Source organism: Geotrypetes seraphini, chromosome 19, assembly GCF_902459505.1.
Source record: "Geotrypetes seraphini chromosome 19, aGeoSer1.1, whole genome shotgun sequence".
NCBI lineage: Eukaryota > Metazoa > Chordata > Amphibia > Gymnophiona > Dermophiidae > Geotrypetes > Geotrypetes seraphini.
In genome coordinates, this window is record NC_047102.1 from 24,758,537 (window position 1) to 24,777,742 (window position 19,206).

A 19,206-nucleotide genomic window follows, 5' to 3' on the forward strand; every position below is an offset into this window, starting at 1 on the left:
TATATATATATATATATATATATATATATTTTTTTTTTTTTTCCATTTGGAAAATGAAATTATGTAATTTAGAAATGGGGAGTAAGCAAGTTATTAATTGTTTCATGTATGTTTCCTTGTGTTTGCTATAATACAAAGAGGGCGGTCAGGTTTTCCAGTGGGGAACTGGGATGGCATCACAAGCAAAGCGAGCCTTTCCGGGGAAACCGGTCTCACTTTTCCTGACAGCAGAGGAGCCTTGCATAGTAACAGGTAACCTTCTCCATTTGTAGTAGCAGGCATGCGTATTTGTGGACAATGGCAGATCAAAGCAACTAATATTTTGTGTATGGGGCTCTTTGCCCTGTATGATTTAGGTGCTGCAGTACTGTTTCTTGGTAAAATCCTTGTTGTTTGTATCTGTGAAATGTGGATGTTTGTATTATACACCTTCTTGCTCATCTGTATATTCTGAATCTGCTGCTTTATACATCTTCTAGGGATTTAGCCTGAACTATGAAACTAGTGTGTCTTTCACAGTTAAGAATATATATCCCTTTATAGCAGTTCAGCTTTTTAACAACATGTGTTTGCTCAAAATCCAAGGGGTTTTTGTTTCCCCAGGTCTGGAAAATATTAAAGTGAAAAATGTCGCTGCTGGCTCCTATCATTCAGTATCACTCACAGGTGCGTTACAAAATGGACTGACTAGCTATATTGGTATTCCGATTTTAGGAATGTGCTTTTAAAATGAAGTTAAAACACCAACAATGTTCCTCGTATTGTTTTGGTCATTTCATGTACCAAAGAAATATCTTTTTCTTTTTAATCTGTTTATTGTGCAACAGAGCAATATCTTTTCTGTAATTTTAGCCTTTGCTGTTTGCCTATTTTCTTGAAATTTGTAATCGCTCTAAAAATATAATGTAATTTAAAAATGGAAAAAAAAAAATCTACAGATGAGAATTTTTTCTGTGCCCACTAGTATCAGTTTTAGTTATGTAGGAAGATTTAGGCCCTCTTTTACTAAGGTGTGCTAACCGATTATCACGCGCTAATTGATTTAGCGCATGCTAAATGCTAACGCATGCATTTTAGTCTATGGACGCGTTAGCATTTATTGTGCACTAATTCGATTAGTGTGCCTTAGTAAAAGAGGGGTTTAGTCCATATTCTTGTTTATCTTATAAACTTGAAAACAATTCACTAACAGTTACCCCCTCCCTCTCCTTTTATGAGCTGCACTAGAGGTTTTTAGTGCAGGCTGGTGAGGTAAGTGCTCTGATGCTCTTAATAGTGTGCGTGTTTTTGTATTAAAGCTAGATTGACAAGATGCATGGAAAATTTAAAACTATCTTCTAATTTTATCTATCTTGCTTTACAGATGAAGGAGTTCTGTATGTTTGGGGCAGCAACAAACATGGACAGCTTGCAAGTAAGGAAGCTTTTGTTGCCAAACCACAGAAAATAGAGGCATCTGTTTTCTCCGGAGAAAGAATTGATGAAGTCTGGAGTGGGTGGACACACGTTGTAGTACAAACAGGTCAGACACTAACATTATATCTATTTGACCTTCCTTAAAGTTGAAATTAATTTCACAGGGACGTTCGTTTGTGGCTCTTTTTTCTCCTCTTATGCTGTTATCCATCTTAAGAACATAAGAATTGCCGCCGCTGGGTCAGACTAGTGGTCCATCGTGCCCAGCAGTCCGCTCATGCAGTGGCCCTCTGATCAAAGATCAGTGCCCTGAGACTAGCCCTACCTAAGCACGTTCCGGTTCAGCAGGAACTTGTCTAACTTTGTCTTGAATCTCTGGAGGGTGTTTACCCCTATGACAGACTCCAGAAGAGCTTCCCAGTTTTCTACCACTCTCTAGGTGAAGAAGAACTTCCTTACGTTCGTACGGAATCTATCCCCTTTCAATTTTAGAGAGTGCCCTCTAATTCTCCCTACCTTGGAGAGGGTGAACAACCTGTCCTTATCTACTAAGTCTATTCCCTTCAGTACCTTGAATGCTTCGATCATGTCCCCTCTCAATCTCCTGTATTTGAGGGAGAAAAGGCCCAGTTTCTCTAATCTTTCACTGTACGGCAACTCCTCCAGCCCCTTAACCATCTTAGTCACTCTTCTCTGGACCCTTTCGAGTAGTACCGTGTTCTGGAGTAATTCTCATGGAAGGTCTCTGCTGGACTAGGGATGGATTTGTCTTGACTTTCTTTCATCTCAAGCTATCTTTTGACCCGCTTCAATTGGGCTTTCACCCTCTTTATTCTACAGAAACTGCCCTTACGAAAATCTCCAGTGACGTACTCCTGACCAAATCCAAAGACCTCTACCCCATCCTCATCCTTCTTGATTTATCCGCAGCTTTTGACATGGTAAATCACCACCTACTCATCGATATGCTTTCCTTGCTTGGATTTCAGGGCTTTGTTATCTCATGATTTTCTTCTTATCTTTCCCATCATACTTTTAGCGTAAGCTGTGGTGGATCCTCTTCCACTGCCATACCGCTGTCGGTCGATGTACCACAGGGCTCTGTCCTGGGACCACTTCTTTTTTCCATCTACACTTCTTCCCTTTGTGCTGTAATTTCCTCCCATGGCTTTTAGTATCACCTCTATGCCGATGACTCAGATCTATCTCTCTACACCTGAAATCTCGACAGACATTCATTTCCGGGTTTAAACCTGCTTGTCTGACATTGCTACCTGGATGTCTCATTGCTATCTAAAATTAAACATGGCTGAGGTTAGCCCTATTTGGTGTCCCATTTACACAAGCTCCTTTGGGCGCTGAGGCCGGCCAGATCTCTAGGGGGTTTGATGGCCAAGTGGAATGCGGAGTTGGGCCTCGCTTTGGGGGATCTATATCATGCCCTCCTTCGAATACCGCAGACTGCGATGGGGGCCACATGGCTGGAATGTACCTTTCGCCTTATCTATAGGGCATATTGTTCTCAGATTCAGGCTTACTATTCGGGAGTGGTAGCCACGCCTTTGTGTCCCCGGTGTGGATGTGCTGATAGTACATTTTCCATCGCTGTGTGGCTCTGTCCTCGGGTCAGATGGTTCTGGCATTTTATCTTGTCTTATTTGGGCCAGTTATGGGGGGTGGGGGTGAGTGAAACCCCTTGGGAGGTTCTCTTTGGCCAAGTTGGCAGTTGTCGAGTGTATGGGACGGGACGCTGCTCTTTATTTTATAAGGCTTGTACGGTGGGCCATAAGTGTCTCCTGCAGTATTGGTTGAAGGACTCTCCTTTGATTTTCTGGCATTGGAGAAACCAATTTCATCTACTGATGACTTATGAGGTGGGGGAAGCTTGTCAGGCAGGGTGCCGCAAGCTCTTGTTCATGCAGACCTGGGAGCCCTACTTACAATCCTTGCCTCATGGGGCTCGGAGCTTGATCTTAAATACCTTGGAAGTGTGAGGGCCTGTTTTTTAAGGCTGTTTGTAGCGGAAGGGCTGTCCTTGGTTCACCACAGCTGGGAGTATTTCAGGGGGAGGGGCTTCAAGTGTAGCCTCAGTACGTAGTGGTAGGGGGGTTAGTAAGAGTGGTTAACCTCCTTTAGGGACAAATTCATGACCATATCTTGGTATTGAAGTGTATGTATATGGGGGATGAATATTTGGTCTTCAGGTACTCTCTCCCCACTTCATCCTCTTCCTCTGCCCTCTTTTAACTGATGGACTTTATAGGCTTTGGCCACAGACGGTTTCTTTGGGAGGTGGGGGGATACTGTGGGGGGTTGGTATTGCTTTGGGGGATTCTTTTTTTTTTGGGGGGTGAGGTAGGGGATGGGGGGTGGTGGTTTTGCATTCTTTTGTTCTGAAAATGTATATGATGACATTGGCTGCTGAATTGTGGTTCCTGTTTCCCAGCTGAGACTGTAGCTCTGTACCCTGTTCTGTTGTTTATTTCTTTGTACCTATTGATGGTCATCAGTAAAAATTGTTTGAACATAAACATGGCTCCTTATCTTTCCATCTAAATCCATCTCTTCTCTTCCCCCGTTCTCTATTTCTGTGAACAACACCCTGATCCTCTCTGTCTTGTCAACTCACAACCACAGAGCAATCTTTGACTCATCTCTCTCCTCTTTATATATCCAACAGACTGCCCAAACCTGTTTCTTTCTGTACAATATCACTAAAAACATATCCTTCTTTTCTGAGCGCACTGCTAAGACCTTATCCATACCCTCATCACTTTTCGCCTAAATTACTGCAACCTGCTTCTCACTGGCCTTCCGCTAAACCATCTCTCTCCCCTTCAATCTGTTCAGAACTCTGCTGTACGCCTCATATTCCACCAGCGTCGCTATGCCAACATTACCTCTCTCCTAAAGTCACTTCATTGGCTCCCTATCCATTTCTACATACAGTTCAAACTCCTCTTAATGACTACAACTATATTCGCTCCACATCGCCTCAGTATCTCTCCTCTCTCCCCACACTCCCCGTGGGCACTCTGATCATCAGGTAAGTCTCTCTTATCTGTACCCTTCTCCTCTATGGTCAACGCCACACTCTGTCCCTTCTAGTTTGCTGCATTGTATGCCTGGAACAAACTGCTTGACTCAGTACATCAAACTCCATCTCTTGCAGTATTCAAATCTAGATTCAAAGCCCTCTAATTTGAAGCTGCTTTCAGTTCCTAACTCCAACTCACCTGCTAAGCACCAATATATGTCTTATCATTCTCTCTGTAATTCTCCCACCTGAGCACTGTGTATAGACACACCTTCTTGTTCAGTTTGTCTGTCTTGACTAGATCGTAAGTTCTTTTGAGCAGGGACTGTCTCTTCTATGTTTTGATGTATAGCACTGCATATGTCTAGCAGCGCTGTAGAAATGATTAGTAGTTTATATAATTTCTTTTTCTCCTCTCTCTTTGGTTTCTGGGGGACCTCTCTTCCCTTATATTCTGGTTTTTCCCTTCTCTGCCACTCTTAAGCAGTCCTTCCCTCTTCTTTTCTTCTTCTCCCCCTTCATTATTCTCCTGTTCTTGTTCCTATATAATGGTTGCACCATATCGTTTAGAGAAACTATTATGTTCATCTTTAACTTTTATATGATGGTATTGAGTTTTCTCTGGGGGGGGGGGGTTGTTGTTGGAATGCTTTTAGTTTTGTCTTGGTTTCTTTTTGTATTTTGATAACATTTTTCAATAAAATTTCATGGTTAAAAAAAAAAAAGGAATGCTTAGTAGTAGTAGAAGAAGCTATCTGAACGCTCAGTGACATCGCAATGCATCTGGGTCATACTCAGAATAATGATGACATCATAATGCTATATGGTTCCGCCACCTGAGCACTTAGTATTGATGCACCTTCTTGTTCAGTTTGTCTGTCTTGACTAGATCGTAAGTTCTTTTGAGCAGGGACTATCTCTTCTATGTTTTGATGTACAGAGTTGTGTATGTCTAGTATTATAGAAATGATAAATAGTTAGTAGTATGGATTTGATCATGGAGATGCTGGTTTTCTGTAGTACAGTCTCTCTCTCCATCTAAATCAGGCTGAAGCTCTATATTAATCACTAATAAGAGGTAGTTCATGAGATCTTCAAATCATTCTAACAAGGTCTCTCACAGGAAAGTATGAAACACAATGATGCTTGCAAAGCAAACCTAATGGTTTTCACATTTTAGATAAACATACTGTGGATTTTTCTGCCCCTGGGATATTTTTGTATTAAATATCATTGAATGATATCTATTTAATACTATATGATGTGCTAAAGTATTAAGGGATCTCATACCATATTTATACAGATTTTGTTTCTGGTCACTGCATTTCTTTGTAACTAGAGAGTTGTACAGGAACAGTAATGAAACCCATCCCCGGTAGCATCGAATCCATCTCCGTCTGTTTAAGCAAGTAATCTCTTCCATCCCCGTCCCCCCCGTACCCATAAACTTCAGAAGTACATAGTTATTTCACTTAATTATGCTACTGAATTAGAGGCTCTGGTAGAAAACCATTTACAAATAAGCAAAGACACTTTATTAATTTGAAAATATTAATTGGGAAGAATACTTACTTTGTAAATGGGTCTATGCCAGAGCCTCTAATATAAATATAAATACTCCAGCTGAAGACTTCCTCTGAAGGTGGCCAAAAATCTCTTTTACCAGGCTTGGCAGGCAGTAGCAATGTCCCCAAGCCACAGATGCTGGCACTTCACTGGCTCAAGGATGCTGCCAGTGACTGCTGTACTTAGTAGAAGGGAGTTCTGGCCTCTTTTGGAAGAGGTCTTGAGCTGGCGGTGCTTGGGGATCCTTACCAGCTACAGAAAGGGTCAGCAAGTAATTCAACACTGGAGAAATAGCATTTCCTTTTCTGTTGAACACAATACAGAGACATCTGCTATATATAGTTCCCAAAGCGTTTCAGTCAATTCCTTTTTTTTACCTTTGTTGTCTGGAAATTTATTTTCCATCATTTTGGTTCCAGTTTCTATTTTTTCTGCTTTCCTGTCTTCTGCAAATTCTTCTTCAAGTGGTTGCTGTCCATTGGTTCCTCCTACCATGGTCCAGCATTTTCCCCCTCTCTTCCCTCCCATTGTATAACATCCTCACTCCCTTCTGTCCTAGATCAATCTCCCTCTTTTTCCCCTTCCCACCCCTGTACAGCATTTCTTCCTCTCCTCCACCCCCATGTGCAACATGTCTACCTATTTCTCACTGCCCACCACCTACCTCTCTCTCTCTCCCTTGCTGCAGAGAATGGAGAGAGAGGGATCCAAGGTGCATCTCACCCACCCCCTCTACTGCTGTGTCCAACATTTCTCCCTCTTTCATCCCCCAGAGTCTGTGCAGCATCTTTTGCTCCTGCCCAACATTTCTCCTTCTATAATACCTCTTCAGCATCATACCATATCTCTCCCTCCACCATCCTGTCCAACATTCCTCTCTCTTTCTTCCCTTTCCATCTGTCCTGCTATTTATTCCCTCTCCACCACCATTTCCAACATTTCTCTCTCTCTTCCCCATACATCTCTCCCACCACCATGCCCAACAATTCTCCTCTTTCTTCCTTTTCCCATGTACACCATTTCTCTTCCCCTCTCACTCACCCATGCCCAACAAGAGCACTAAAGCTTCCTTTGGCTGTATGCACGCTAATGGTTTTATTTATAGTATTAATTCCCACCATAATTTTCAGGGCTAAAGCACAGGGCTATGGAGTCAGAGCTGGTAGCAATTTTGGGTAGAGTTAGTTGGTAAAAATGAACCAACTCTGACGTAGCTTAAAAAGAAAAACTTAGAATGTTATAATATATGGTAAAATGTATCATTTTATATGTTTTATTTATCAGTATAAAATTATATATATTGTAAGATATAGATATAGATATCTTTATCCTGGATCTAGCGGTGGCTATCAGTATGGAGGGAGAGAGCGTGATTGATGACCGCGCGCATTTCCTCCCTTTACTGCAGAGACAAGGCCATTCACTGCTCCACGGGGTGGTGAATGACCTTCTCCCTGTACCGCAGCGACCACTTCTTTTCTCTCCTCCGTTTCGGTGGGTTAACCGCGGGTAACAGCCACCGTGTCATTTTCTATCCAAGAAAGAGGTGGTAGAAACAGAGACTGTGTCTGAATTCAAGAGGGCCTGGGATAAGCACATGGGATCTCGGGGAGAGAAAGAGATAATGGTTACTGCGGATGGGCAGACTAGATGGGCCATTTGGCCTTTATCTGCCGTCATGTTTCTATATTTTGCAGAGCAGTCCAGTTCACAAATTATTTATGTTGCTGGGGAGCTTCCCCAGTACCTCCTTCCTTGTCATGGATTTGTTCAGGTATGTTGCTTGGCTTTGAGGCTGATCTACAGGGGTTCTAGCTCTCTCTCTCTGAGCATGTGCTCAGAAAAGTGTTTGTATTTTTGCAACTTCTGGATTGTGAGAAGGGAATGAACATTGCTACCACAAGTGGTATGTAGATACAGGCACCCAGTTATAGAATTGCCCTTCATATGTGTATAAAATTCATAATTTTGAGCATATATATGGAGGGAGATACATTCTCATCCAACTAAGCTCTCGCATCAGGTTGGCAAATACGGAATGATGCTGACTGAAGCATCATAAAGTAGTAGGTACAAATGTACATTATTTATCCTTTAATGGTTTGTGCAGTGCTTAGTTTAATTGCATTCTTTCTTATAGTTCTAATATGCTGGTGTCAGAAGTTGTTCACAGTTATTACCAATGCTCACAACAAATCCATTTATTTTTGTGGATGCAATGAGTAGTGTTGAGTAGCTATCCTGACGTGACATGTGGGAGTGACTGAAATGTTGATGTACTTAAATATTTCTTTATTTTTTAAATAACTGGAATAGTCATCTTTCGGAAACTGCAACTGTATTATTGTAAGTGGGAAAAATATTAATCCTGATGTAAGTGAAGAAAGATTTGTCAGAAGAATGTTAATAATTAATTGACATCTACAAATGTTTGCTGCAGTATTTAGAAATGCATCTTACATTATACTTAGTGTTTTGAATAATTTATATCCAAAGGAAAGCAGAGTATTGGATCTTAGATATGACAGAAGAGAATAGCTTTGAAGTAGGAGTTTTTATAAGAATATCAACGAAAATGAAGATGGACACTTAGATGTGTCCAAACCGTTGTTCCTTCTGGGGGAAGACAGTCTTCATCATAGATACTAGTTGAACTTTCGGTGGCTTGTATCAAGTCATCATATTTTTCATGAATTCTGTAACCCTCAGGAGATATCAGATTAATGCAGGTTGATGGTGTCCCATGATTTTTAACAAACGTACCTATATGCCTTCACAGCATGGGTATCTAAACTAAACTAAACTAAACCTTAAGTTTGTATACCGCATCATCTCCACAGAAGTAGAGCTCGACACGGTTTACAGTAATTGGTATAGAAAGAAACTACAATGAAAAGTAGAAGGGCTTAGAAAGAGAGGCTTAGAGGGAATTAGTAAATCGATGATTAAAAAGTTTATCCTTTGAATTGTCATGTCTCTATACCAGTGATTCCCAAAATGGGTTTTGTGAGCTCTTTTCAGGGCGTCCCCAAGCAAGGAATTTGGCAGGGGTGGGGGTTCCTCCATAGTTAAAAAACCCAACCCAAAACATAAGGAATCGCTGATCTCTACTGATGGATAGATTGAACCGGCCCTTAAGCACTCTGGAAAAGTTTAAAAAGGAGTTTTCAGTTAAGTGATTATCATGATAGTGTTTGAAGATGTGATTAAATATTTAGATAAAAGTGAGCTTGTTATTATAGAGACATATTTTCAAAGCACTTGGACACACAAAGTTCATAGGTTACAATGTAAATGTTTTCAAAATGAGCCCCATAGTTTATCTGGATTTTGAATCATTTCTGCTTCTTGAAAGACCCCCTGAAGAAATTATAAAGTCATGAGATAAGAAACACTGTACCATTGTGGATTGAGAGCTGGTTGAAAGACAAAAAAAGAATAGGATTAAATAGTCAATTTTCTCAATGAAGAGGAGTGAAGTGCCCCAGGGACTGCTGTTTTCAAAATGACCTGAAAATGGGAACAAGTGAGGTGATAAACGTGTAGATGACGCAAAATTATTCAGAGTTGTAAAACTGCAAGAGGACTTTGTGAGATTGGGAGACTGGGCATTCACATGGAAGATGAAATATAATGCACAACTACAAAGCAGTAAACATATGGAAGAGCAACCCAAACTATATAGCTAGGTAATGCAAAGTTCCCACATAATACTTTGACATCCTTTGCTGTGGCCAGAAAGTACCGGTAAACTGAATGATGGGAATTATTAGGTCAGGAATGGAAAATTTAATTAAACATCACATGATAGAAACATTTAAATATGTATGAGGCAAGTCTCTTTCAATTGACAGAAAATTTGTGAATGAGGGGAGCATAGGATGAAGGTGAAAGGAGATAGACTCAGAAGTAACCTCAGAAAATACTTTTTCATGGAAAGGGGTGGTGAATGCTTGGAATAGCCTCCCGGTGGAGGTGGTGGAGACAAAAAGTGTATCTGAATTCAAGAAAGCTTGGGACAAGTGTGTTAGATCTTAGTAGATGGTATGGGTTGGCAGACTATTTAGGCCTGATGGTCTTTATCTGCCTTCATTTTTCTATCATGATGCAACCACATATTAATTATTATGTTCAACTCAGGTCACTATGTCTTCTAAAAGATAAAGTATAATTAGAAAAGGTACAGAGAAGGGCAATCTAAATGATAAAAAAATAAAGAAAAAACATGAGGGGTTAAAGAGGCTTGGGCTGTTCAGCTCGGAGAAGATACGGTTGAGAAAAGATTTTGATAGAGGTCTTTAAAACTAGTAGAGTGGAATGCATAAATGCAAATTGGTTGTTTTATTCTTTTAGAAAGTACGAAGACTAGGAGACACTCCATAAAGTTACTAATTAGTACATAGAAAACAAATTGTAGAAAATGCTTTTTCAGTGAATTTGTTGCTGGAGGATATGGTAAAAGCTGTTTTGTGGTGTAACCAAAGTGATTTACGTTATCTCTTGTGACATGGACTGGACATCGTTGGAAAGAGGATACTGGGCTTTGGTCTGACCCAGTATGGAAAGTCCGCTATCCTGCTGCAGATTTTGGTATCTGCAAAATAACAAATTAGAAAGGAACTATATTTTCGTGATAACTCATCTCCAATATCACTTATACAAATGTTTACAATAACCAGATTAAGGACCAATTTGTGCAGTATACCACAAGTAATACCCCGTTTTTTAGCGTGCACAGTTTCTAACCCGGTCAGTCACTTTGGGACCCAAGTTGTAGGAGTTCAGTTTATTTATCAGGTTAGCATCCGTAAACTACAATAGATCACAGAAGGAATAAGACTGGCAACGATGTCTGGAGAAGCTGGGGAAGTAATCAGGGGAACAGAGATTCAAACAAAAGAAATTTAGCTGGGGGTTTTAGCAAGAGAAGGAAGTGCAGAGGCATCATTGTGAGATTCAAAAATGAAGGAGATGAACATGCAGGAGCTGCTTGACAAATATTTCTGTTCAGCATTCATTGAGGAAGGGCTAGGAACAGGACTACAGAAAATGGACACAAGAATGGAAGTGAGGTACACCTTAAACAATTTTCAGTACCTTTCAAATGACCAAAAAAATAAAAAACCCCACCATAAAAATTACTACTAAATAATAAAATTCCAAGGAAAACCAAAGGAAGCTAAACAAAATTATTAGTAAAAAGTACAGCCAGTTATTCAACAAGAGTTTAATGACAAACATCCTCAATCATTTGTTCCAATTCAAAAGAACTTCACATAAGACATGAGAGAGGAATAACTTAGAAATTATCTTTCTATTAATTTATATAGGGATACTTGATATCAAAACTAACAAAAAAATGAGGAACTGGAGAAAAATATTCAAATAAATCAAATGATGTATCTCCATTTAAAACCTGCGTTGTTAACACTTAAGAGCCATCTTCGTCTTTTATTGATTCAGTGAGGAAGCTATAGCCACGTTAAGGCAAAGATAAGTGCTGCTTGTTTTTGTTTTTTGTACTATCTTCTATAGCATAACTAAGGGGTTGTTTCGCCAATGATAGAATGCTGGAGGGGAGTTAAAGAGCAATTTAAGCTCCCCTTCATAGCTCCAGAGCAACGTTTGCCCTGCAGCTTCTGAGGCGTTTTACCCAGTTCAGCTATACTTTTTTGGAATTGAAGTCCAGTGTTGAAAAGGGGTTAAGCTATTGAGCATTTTTCTACCAGCGCAGGTTTGAACTGGAGATACATCATTTGATTTATTGGGATACTTGATATCTACACAGAATGCCACAAGGTGTCTTATAAAATAAAACAAATAGAAATAAAGAGGCAAATGTGGTTGAGTGGGGGGACTAAAATAGGCCAGGGTGTAAGGATCAAATATCAGCCAAAGGATTGCCAGACGAGTCAGGTTTTGAGATTGTCTTGAAGGGAGTTCCAAAGTTGGGGGCCAAGGTAGCCAAAAGCTGTAGAACCGAGTGGTGTCTAGCCAGATCTGAGATGGTGGAGGAACAGGCAACAAAGAGGCAGGGATGAAGCAGAGTAAGTATGCAAAAGTATAAAGGATACCTACCCACATAAGATCATTAGAAGGTCTACTGGGGGTAGAAGGGAGGGAGAGGGTAGAGTGTGGTGCAGTGGATAAAACTACAGCCTCAGCACCTTGAGGTGGTGGGTTCAAACCCGCACTGCTCCTTGTGACTCCGGACAGGTTACTTGGTCTCCTGGGAGAATGGTATAGAAAATTAAATAAATAAATAAGCTGGTGCAGAGGGGAGATGGATTTTGAAAACCAGCATGAGGATTGTTTTGCGAAAATCTGGCTTTAACTGGAGCCAGTGCTCCAAGAGGCTTGACGTGATCATATCGCCTGGCATTGTCCAGGAGTTTAAAGGATAATTTATACAATATCTACTTCAAGAAATTTTCTGCACATTAGAAACATAGAAACATAGAAAAAAGCGGCAGAAAAGGGCTATAGCCCACCAAGTCTGCCCATTCCAAGTATCCCTCCCCCCTGAGTTTACTCCCTTAACGATCCCACATGAGTATCCCATTTTCTCTTAAAATCCGTCACGCTGCTGGCCTCTATCACCTGGAGTGGGAGTCTGTTCCAATGATCCACCACTCTTTCGGTGAAGAAGTATTTCCTGGAGTCGCCATGAAACTTCCCTCCCCTGACTTTCAGTGGATGCCCTCTGGTGGTCGAGGGTCCCATGAGCCAGAAGATATCCTCTTCTGTCTCGATGCGTCCCGTGATGTACTTATACGTTTCAATCATATCTCCCCGTTCTCTTCTTTCCTCAAGTGAGTACAGCCGCAATTTCTTTAGTCTTTCTTCATACGTGAGATCCCTGAGTCCCAAGACCATCCTGGTGACCGTTCGCTGCACCGACTCGATCCTCAGCACGTCCTTTCGGTAGTGTGGTCTCCAAAACTGAACACAGTACTCCAAGTGAGGCCTCACCGTGGCTCTGTACAACGGCATCATAACTTCAGGTCTCCTGCTGACAAAACCTCTGCGGATACATCCCATCATTTGTCTTGCCCTGGAGGTAGCCTTCTCCACTTGATTGGCAACCTTCATGTCCTCACTAATGATCACTCCTAGATCGCGTTCCGCCGTGGTCCTAACCAAGGTCTCACCATTTAGTACATAAGTTCTGCACGGGTTTCTCTTACCCAGGTGCATTATCTTGCATTTTTTAGCATTGAAGCCTAGCTGCCAAGTAGTCGACCATTGTTCCAGAAGCAGTAGGTCGTGTGTCATATCATCAGGTAACAAGCTTCTGCCTACTATGTTGCAAAGTTTGGCGTCGTCGGCGAACAGTGATACCCTTCCTCTAAGTCCCCGCGTCATATCTCTTATGAATAAGTTGAATAGAATTGGGCCCAGGACCGAGCCCTGCGGCACTCCACTGATCACTTCTGATGCTTCGGATGGGGTACCGTTCACCACCACCTTCTGAAGTCTACTGCTTAGCCAATCCCCAACCCATGTAGTTAGAGTGTCTCCTAATCCTATCGATTTCAGCTTGTTCAGTAATCTTCGATGAGGGACGCTATCAAATGCTTTACTGAAGTCCAAATATACCACGTCCAGTGACTCTCCGGCGTCCAGTTGTCTAGTAACCCAGTCAAAAAAGCTAATCAGATTAGATTGGCAAGATCTTCCCTGGGTGAACCCGTGTTGGTGTGGATCACGCAGTTTTTTTTTCATCTAGGATTGTGTCAATATTCTGTTTGATCAGTGTTTCCATGAGTTTACACACTATAGACGTGAGACTCACTGGTCTGTAGTTTGCTGTCTCTGTCCTGCAGCCCTTCTTGTGGAGTGGGATTACATTAGCGGTTTTCCAGTCCAAGGGGACTCTTCCTGTGCTTAGGGAAAGATTGAAAAGAACAGATAATGGTTCAGCCAGGACTTCCCTTAACTCCCTGAGCATTCTGGGATGTAGGTTATCCGGTCCCATGGCTTTGTTTACTTTGAGTTTTGATAGTTCATCGTAGACGCTACTGGGCGTAAATTCGAAATCTTGAAACGGGTCTTTCTGGTTATCTCCTTTCTGCAGCTGTGGACCAGCTCCCGGCATTTCGCGGGTGAACACTGAACAGAAGTATTGGTTTAGTAGTTCTGCCTTCTCAGAATCTGATTCCGCAAAGTTACCGTCCGATTTCTTCAGGCGTACTATCCCATCTTTATTTCTTTTCCTGTCTGACTACATTATTGTAATTATAAGGATGAATTAAGAACCAATTCTTAGTTTTCTTCTTATTTTTTTGTATAAAAAAAAATTGGTAGCATGTCTCCCCCATTATTGTGGGCTTGGAAAGGAATTTTGTTTGTATGTATAAATATTGCTTAAATTTTCTGTAAGAATCCTTTTTTTCCTGGTATCATCTGATATTGTAATCATTAAATTTATATAAATAAAAAAACAAACAAACATTATTGTAATTAATATATTATTTCTAATAGCCCATTTTTATCATACAAATAAAAAACCTTACCCTAATACATAAACTGAGAGGTTGAAGCATTATAAAGGATGCATTGTTCTCAGTAAAGAGACCTCTTATAACTTGGATGCTATTTCAAGTCTTCATCCTGAATGCATGTGGTGTAATCATTTACTTCAAACCTCCTTCCTACCCATATTTTTATTGATTAATTTAGTTTACTAATTTAATTAAAAGACTAGCAATTAACTAACTAAGAGTAAAAACCTATCTTTTATTTAATTAAAAAATGTTATTGATTTGATTTAAGTATAATATCCAAACTTGAAGTCACTTTATTCAACATCAATATAATAGTAGATTTAATTGTGATATCCAAACCTAAAATCAATTCATTTAATTCATCAAATATATTTCCATGTATTAAAGAAAAACAGCAACACTTATCTTAGTGGCTTCTCAGCCAGAACCAACGTTGGTGGGTCATGAGCTAGCCGACGCTCAAACTGCTTTAGAGCATTTCAGCTATTAACTAGCCTTCATTGGGGGACAATATTGCTGATGTACCACTTTTTAGTTTATCAACCTCATTGGTGTTGTTGACAGTGTTGTGGGTTGGATAACTTAGGAAATGATCTGTTTTTTGTTAGCTTATTGTCCAGGCGTTTGACAGCTGTGTTGACTGAATCAATTGGACTTGCTTGTGTGTTTTCAGAGGTAGACTGTTGTATAGAGAATTACAATAATCGATCCTAGTTATGGCAAGAGCCCATTTAAGAGTATGAATCGGATGAATAGAGAGAAAAGGTTTCACTGCCTTAATGTGACCCAGTGCGAAGAAAGAGGAAGTAACAAGTTTGTTCATTTGAGGGCTAAATTTAAGATGAGAGTTAGAGGACACCCAGGACATGAATAGTGTTCCGGTAAGGAATGGCAGCAACATCTCTCTATATAGATGGAGTATCAGTACGAGGGTTAGGAAAATGGATAGCCTCGCATTTGGAAGAGTTAAGGAACTAGATTAGCTTTCTGCCAGGAGGTGACAGCACTGAGGTAGATCAGGCTCTGAAAGGTACCACATTCACAATAACAAAATGTCAGTATACAGAGCAATGCTTCTCATGTCGTGAACATTAAATTATTGTGAATGTGGTTAACACTGATTTATTCTGATGTGTGTGTATGTGTGTATAATACATATCTATATATAGATATACACACACACACACACACACACAGTATATACAATACACCCTCCGGAATCCGCAGAGAAAGAGAGAGACTGACTCTGTTGATGACCACTGAAACATTGGTCTTGTCGCTTCCTTTGAACTTTGGTTCCATCTGCTTCATATCTGGCCGTCTACACTTTTACTTAATTTTGCTATTTGTTTTTCCTGCTTTTATTTTTAGGATGTTTTTCTTTGGGTTCTTTGATATTGAAGTTTTCCCTTCTGTTGTGCCTTTTACACACCTATAGTATTGAATTTATGGTATTATCTTTCCCTCTTCCTTCTCTGTAAGTAATGATTTCTTTCATAGGTGTTATAGTTAGATTGTGTGCCTGTTGAGACAGGGAGGGAAATTCAAACAAGTACCTGAGTAGATTTTTGGCCATTACTTAAGTCAGTTTTAATTGTTTTGTAAACTACTTCAAATCCTTTGAGAGATTTAGCAGTATATAAGACACCACATTAAATTAAATTAAAATAGTGGGACTGGAAAGGTTTTTATATTAAACAGCTCGCTACCATTTAACAGGTAGAACATTGATCCTCTTTTTTTTTTTTTTTTACCACAAATTTTGATCATATATAAAAAGAGAAATGACTCCTCTAAGCCAGGGATGTCAAACGCAATCACAAAAGGGGCTGAAATCTAAAACGCAGGCTAAGTTGAGGGCCAAATTTTTTATTAGGATACTTAGGCCTCCTTTTATGAAACTGCAATAGCAGTTTCTAGTGCGGGGAGCCTCGCTGAATGGACCCCGCTGCTCCTGACGTTCATTGAGTTCCTATGAGCATCGGGAACAGCGCGGGCCATTTAGCACGGCTCCCTGTGCTAGAAACTATCGCAGTTTCGTAAAAGAGGGGGATAGTCTTAGTAGAAGTATACTGTAGATCTTTCCTTACTCTTAGACACCTGTGGCACGGTCAGACACTTGTGTGGAGCGCCCTGCTCCAACCTAGCTTTTACACTGGGCCTGGGTCCTTCTGCCTGCAAATGGGTACTGAGGGAGCATGGTGAGGAACTTGGAGCGCTGCTGGGAGTGGGGCAGTGCGTTCAGGCGCTTGGAGCGCCACTGGGACCGGGGCTACACAGTCAGGCACTTAGACGCAGCACAGCCACAGTGGGCCACATAAAATGGCTAGGCGGGCAGGATTCAGCCCCCAGGCCTTGTGTTTGACATGTGTGCTCTAAGCTGTGCAGGGAATCCTCCACTTACAGTCCTGTCAGTGGTAGGAGGTGGGGGGGGGGGGGAGGTGCTGTTTCACTATCACATCTTCAGTCATGAGGGGCACACAAGCTGTGCAGGACTCCAAGGAACTTGTCTGTCTCTCTCGATTGAAAACACAATATTGAAGTCCCCCCCCACCCTCACTGGCAGCAAATGCTTCTGCTTTTCATATAACAATGGAATTTAATGTATATGAAAATCAGAAGCATAGGAAGTAACATCAGAGGGAGAGGATGCGGTCACGAGAAGCACGTTGAAGTTTTGTTTGCGGCGGTGAACAACTAGCAGGGGTGTCAAATGTCGGTCCTCGAGGGCCGCAATCCAGTTGGATTTTCAGGATTTTCACAATGAATATGCATCAGATCTATTTGCATGCACTGCTTTCATGGTATGCCAATAGATCTCATGCATATTCATTGGGGAAATCCTGAAAACCCGACTGGATTGAGGCCCTCGATGACCGACTTTAGAGGTTTGGGGGAAGGGAAGGTGTGCACGCGCAACAGGGGGGTGGAGGTGAGGGTGGATGAGGGGCGCAACCGCCCTGGACATCTCTCACCCTCATGATAGAGACGTTTAAATACCTACGTAATGTAAATGCGCATGAGTCGAGTCTCTTTCATTTGAAAGGAAACTCTGCAATGAGAGGGCAGAGGATGAAGTTAAAAGGTGATAGGCTCCGGAGTAATCTGAGGAAATGCTTTTTTACGGAAAGGGTGGTGGATGCGTGGAACAGTCTCCCGGAAGAGGTTGTGGAAATGGAGACTGTGTTTGAATTCAAGAGGGCCTGGGATAGGCACGTGGGATCTCTCAGAGAGAGAAAGAGATAATGGTTACTGCGGATGGGCAGCTCTATGACCTCACAATGCAGGTGCACAGAGCCTTAGCCTATAGGAAGAGGAGATGCAAATGTTAAGAACCTTAGCCAATAGGGAGAGGATGAGATAATGGTTATTGCAGATGGGCAGATTAGATGGGCCGTTTGGTCTTTATCTGCCATCATGTTTCTGTTTCATTAAGCCACTATCTCTTTGGCCTCTGAGGTCATTGATTTCTGAATCTTGGCTTCCCTTGTCTTTCTATATTTCCCGATCTTTATTGACTGGTGGAATTCAAGATCACTGTTTGGAGAACCTTGTTCCAAAGATAAAATAAGAGGTTTAGCCTTTCAGACACTCACCTCTTTTCTGTTCCCTGTCTCTTCATCTGTTTTGATTCCTGCTTTGCTGCTTTCCTATCTGTACTTGTAGTTCCTGCTGCCCAGGAAATCTAGCTTTCAGAAGGGTGTTCATATTGAGCAACACTCCATTTGAGGAAGTAGATGTGGTCTCCTCCTTAATCCCTCTGTGGTTTGTGCCCCCTACCTGAAAGCAAAAGTTACAGGGAAATACTTTTAAAATCAATAGGAGGAAATATTGTTTCGCTGAGAATATAGTTAAGCTATGAAACTGTTGCCAGAGGATGTGGTAAGAGCAGTTAATGTAGCTGGTTTTAAAAAAAAGGTTTGGACAATTTCCTGGAGGAAAAGTCCATAGTCTGCTGTTGAGACAGACATGAGGGAAACTGCTGCTTGCCCTGGTTCAGTAGAATGGAATATTGCTACTCTTTGGGGGTTTGCCAGGCTTGTGACCTGAATTGGCCACCGTGGAGATGGGCTACACAGTCAGGCACCCAGTTTCTGTTACATCCATTCCAGAGTCTTTATGCTAGATGTTTGTTTGCAAAGAGAGCGAATAGAATGCTTGGTATAATCAAAAAGGGTATTACAGCCAGAACGAAAGAAGTTATCCTGCCGTTGTATCGGGCGATGGTGCGCCCGCATTTGGAGTACTGCGTCCAATATTGGTCGCCGTATCTTAAGAAGGATATGGCGTTAGTTGAGAGGGTTCAAAGGAGAGCAACACGTCTGATAATAGGTATGGAAAACCTGTCATATTCTGAGAGATTGGAGAAGCTGGGTCTCTTTTCCCTGGAGAAGAGGAGACTTAGAGGGGATATGATAGAGACTTATAAGATCATGAAGGGCATAGAGAGAGTAGAGAGGGACATATTCTTCGAACTTTCGGAAAATAAGAGAACAAGAGGGCATTCGGAAAAATTGAAAGGGGACAGATTCAAAACAAATGCTAGGAAGTTCTTCTTTACCCAACGTGTGGTTGACACCTGGAATGCGCTTCCAGAGGACGTTATAAGGCAGAGTACGGTACTGGGGTTCAAGAAAGGATTGGACAAATTCCTACTGGAAATGGGGATAGAGGGGTATC

General features: G+C 41.3%; 1 protein-coding gene across 10 annotated transcripts in view; it reads left to right on the plus strand.

Annotated features, from left to right (window-relative positions):
- Nucleotides 1-19,206, plus strand: part of SERGEF (secretion regulating guanine nucleotide exchange factor) — a 280,295-nt gene that overhangs the window by 44,648 nt on the left and 216,441 nt on the right. For all 10 annotated transcript variants that reach the window (XR_004537547.1, XR_004537548.1, XR_004537549.1 and 7 more), the window contains exons 6-8: nucleotides 139-252; nucleotides 604-666; nucleotides 1,364-1,522. Coding sequence is in view for 4 of the 10 variants with exons in the window: in XM_033927956.1 (XP_033783847.1) it covers nucleotides 139-252; nucleotides 604-666; nucleotides 1,364-1,522 (336 nt within the window). In the remaining 6 variants the exon portion in view is untranslated. The remainder of the gene's footprint in view (nucleotides 1-138; nucleotides 253-603; nucleotides 667-1,363; nucleotides 1,523-19,206) is intronic.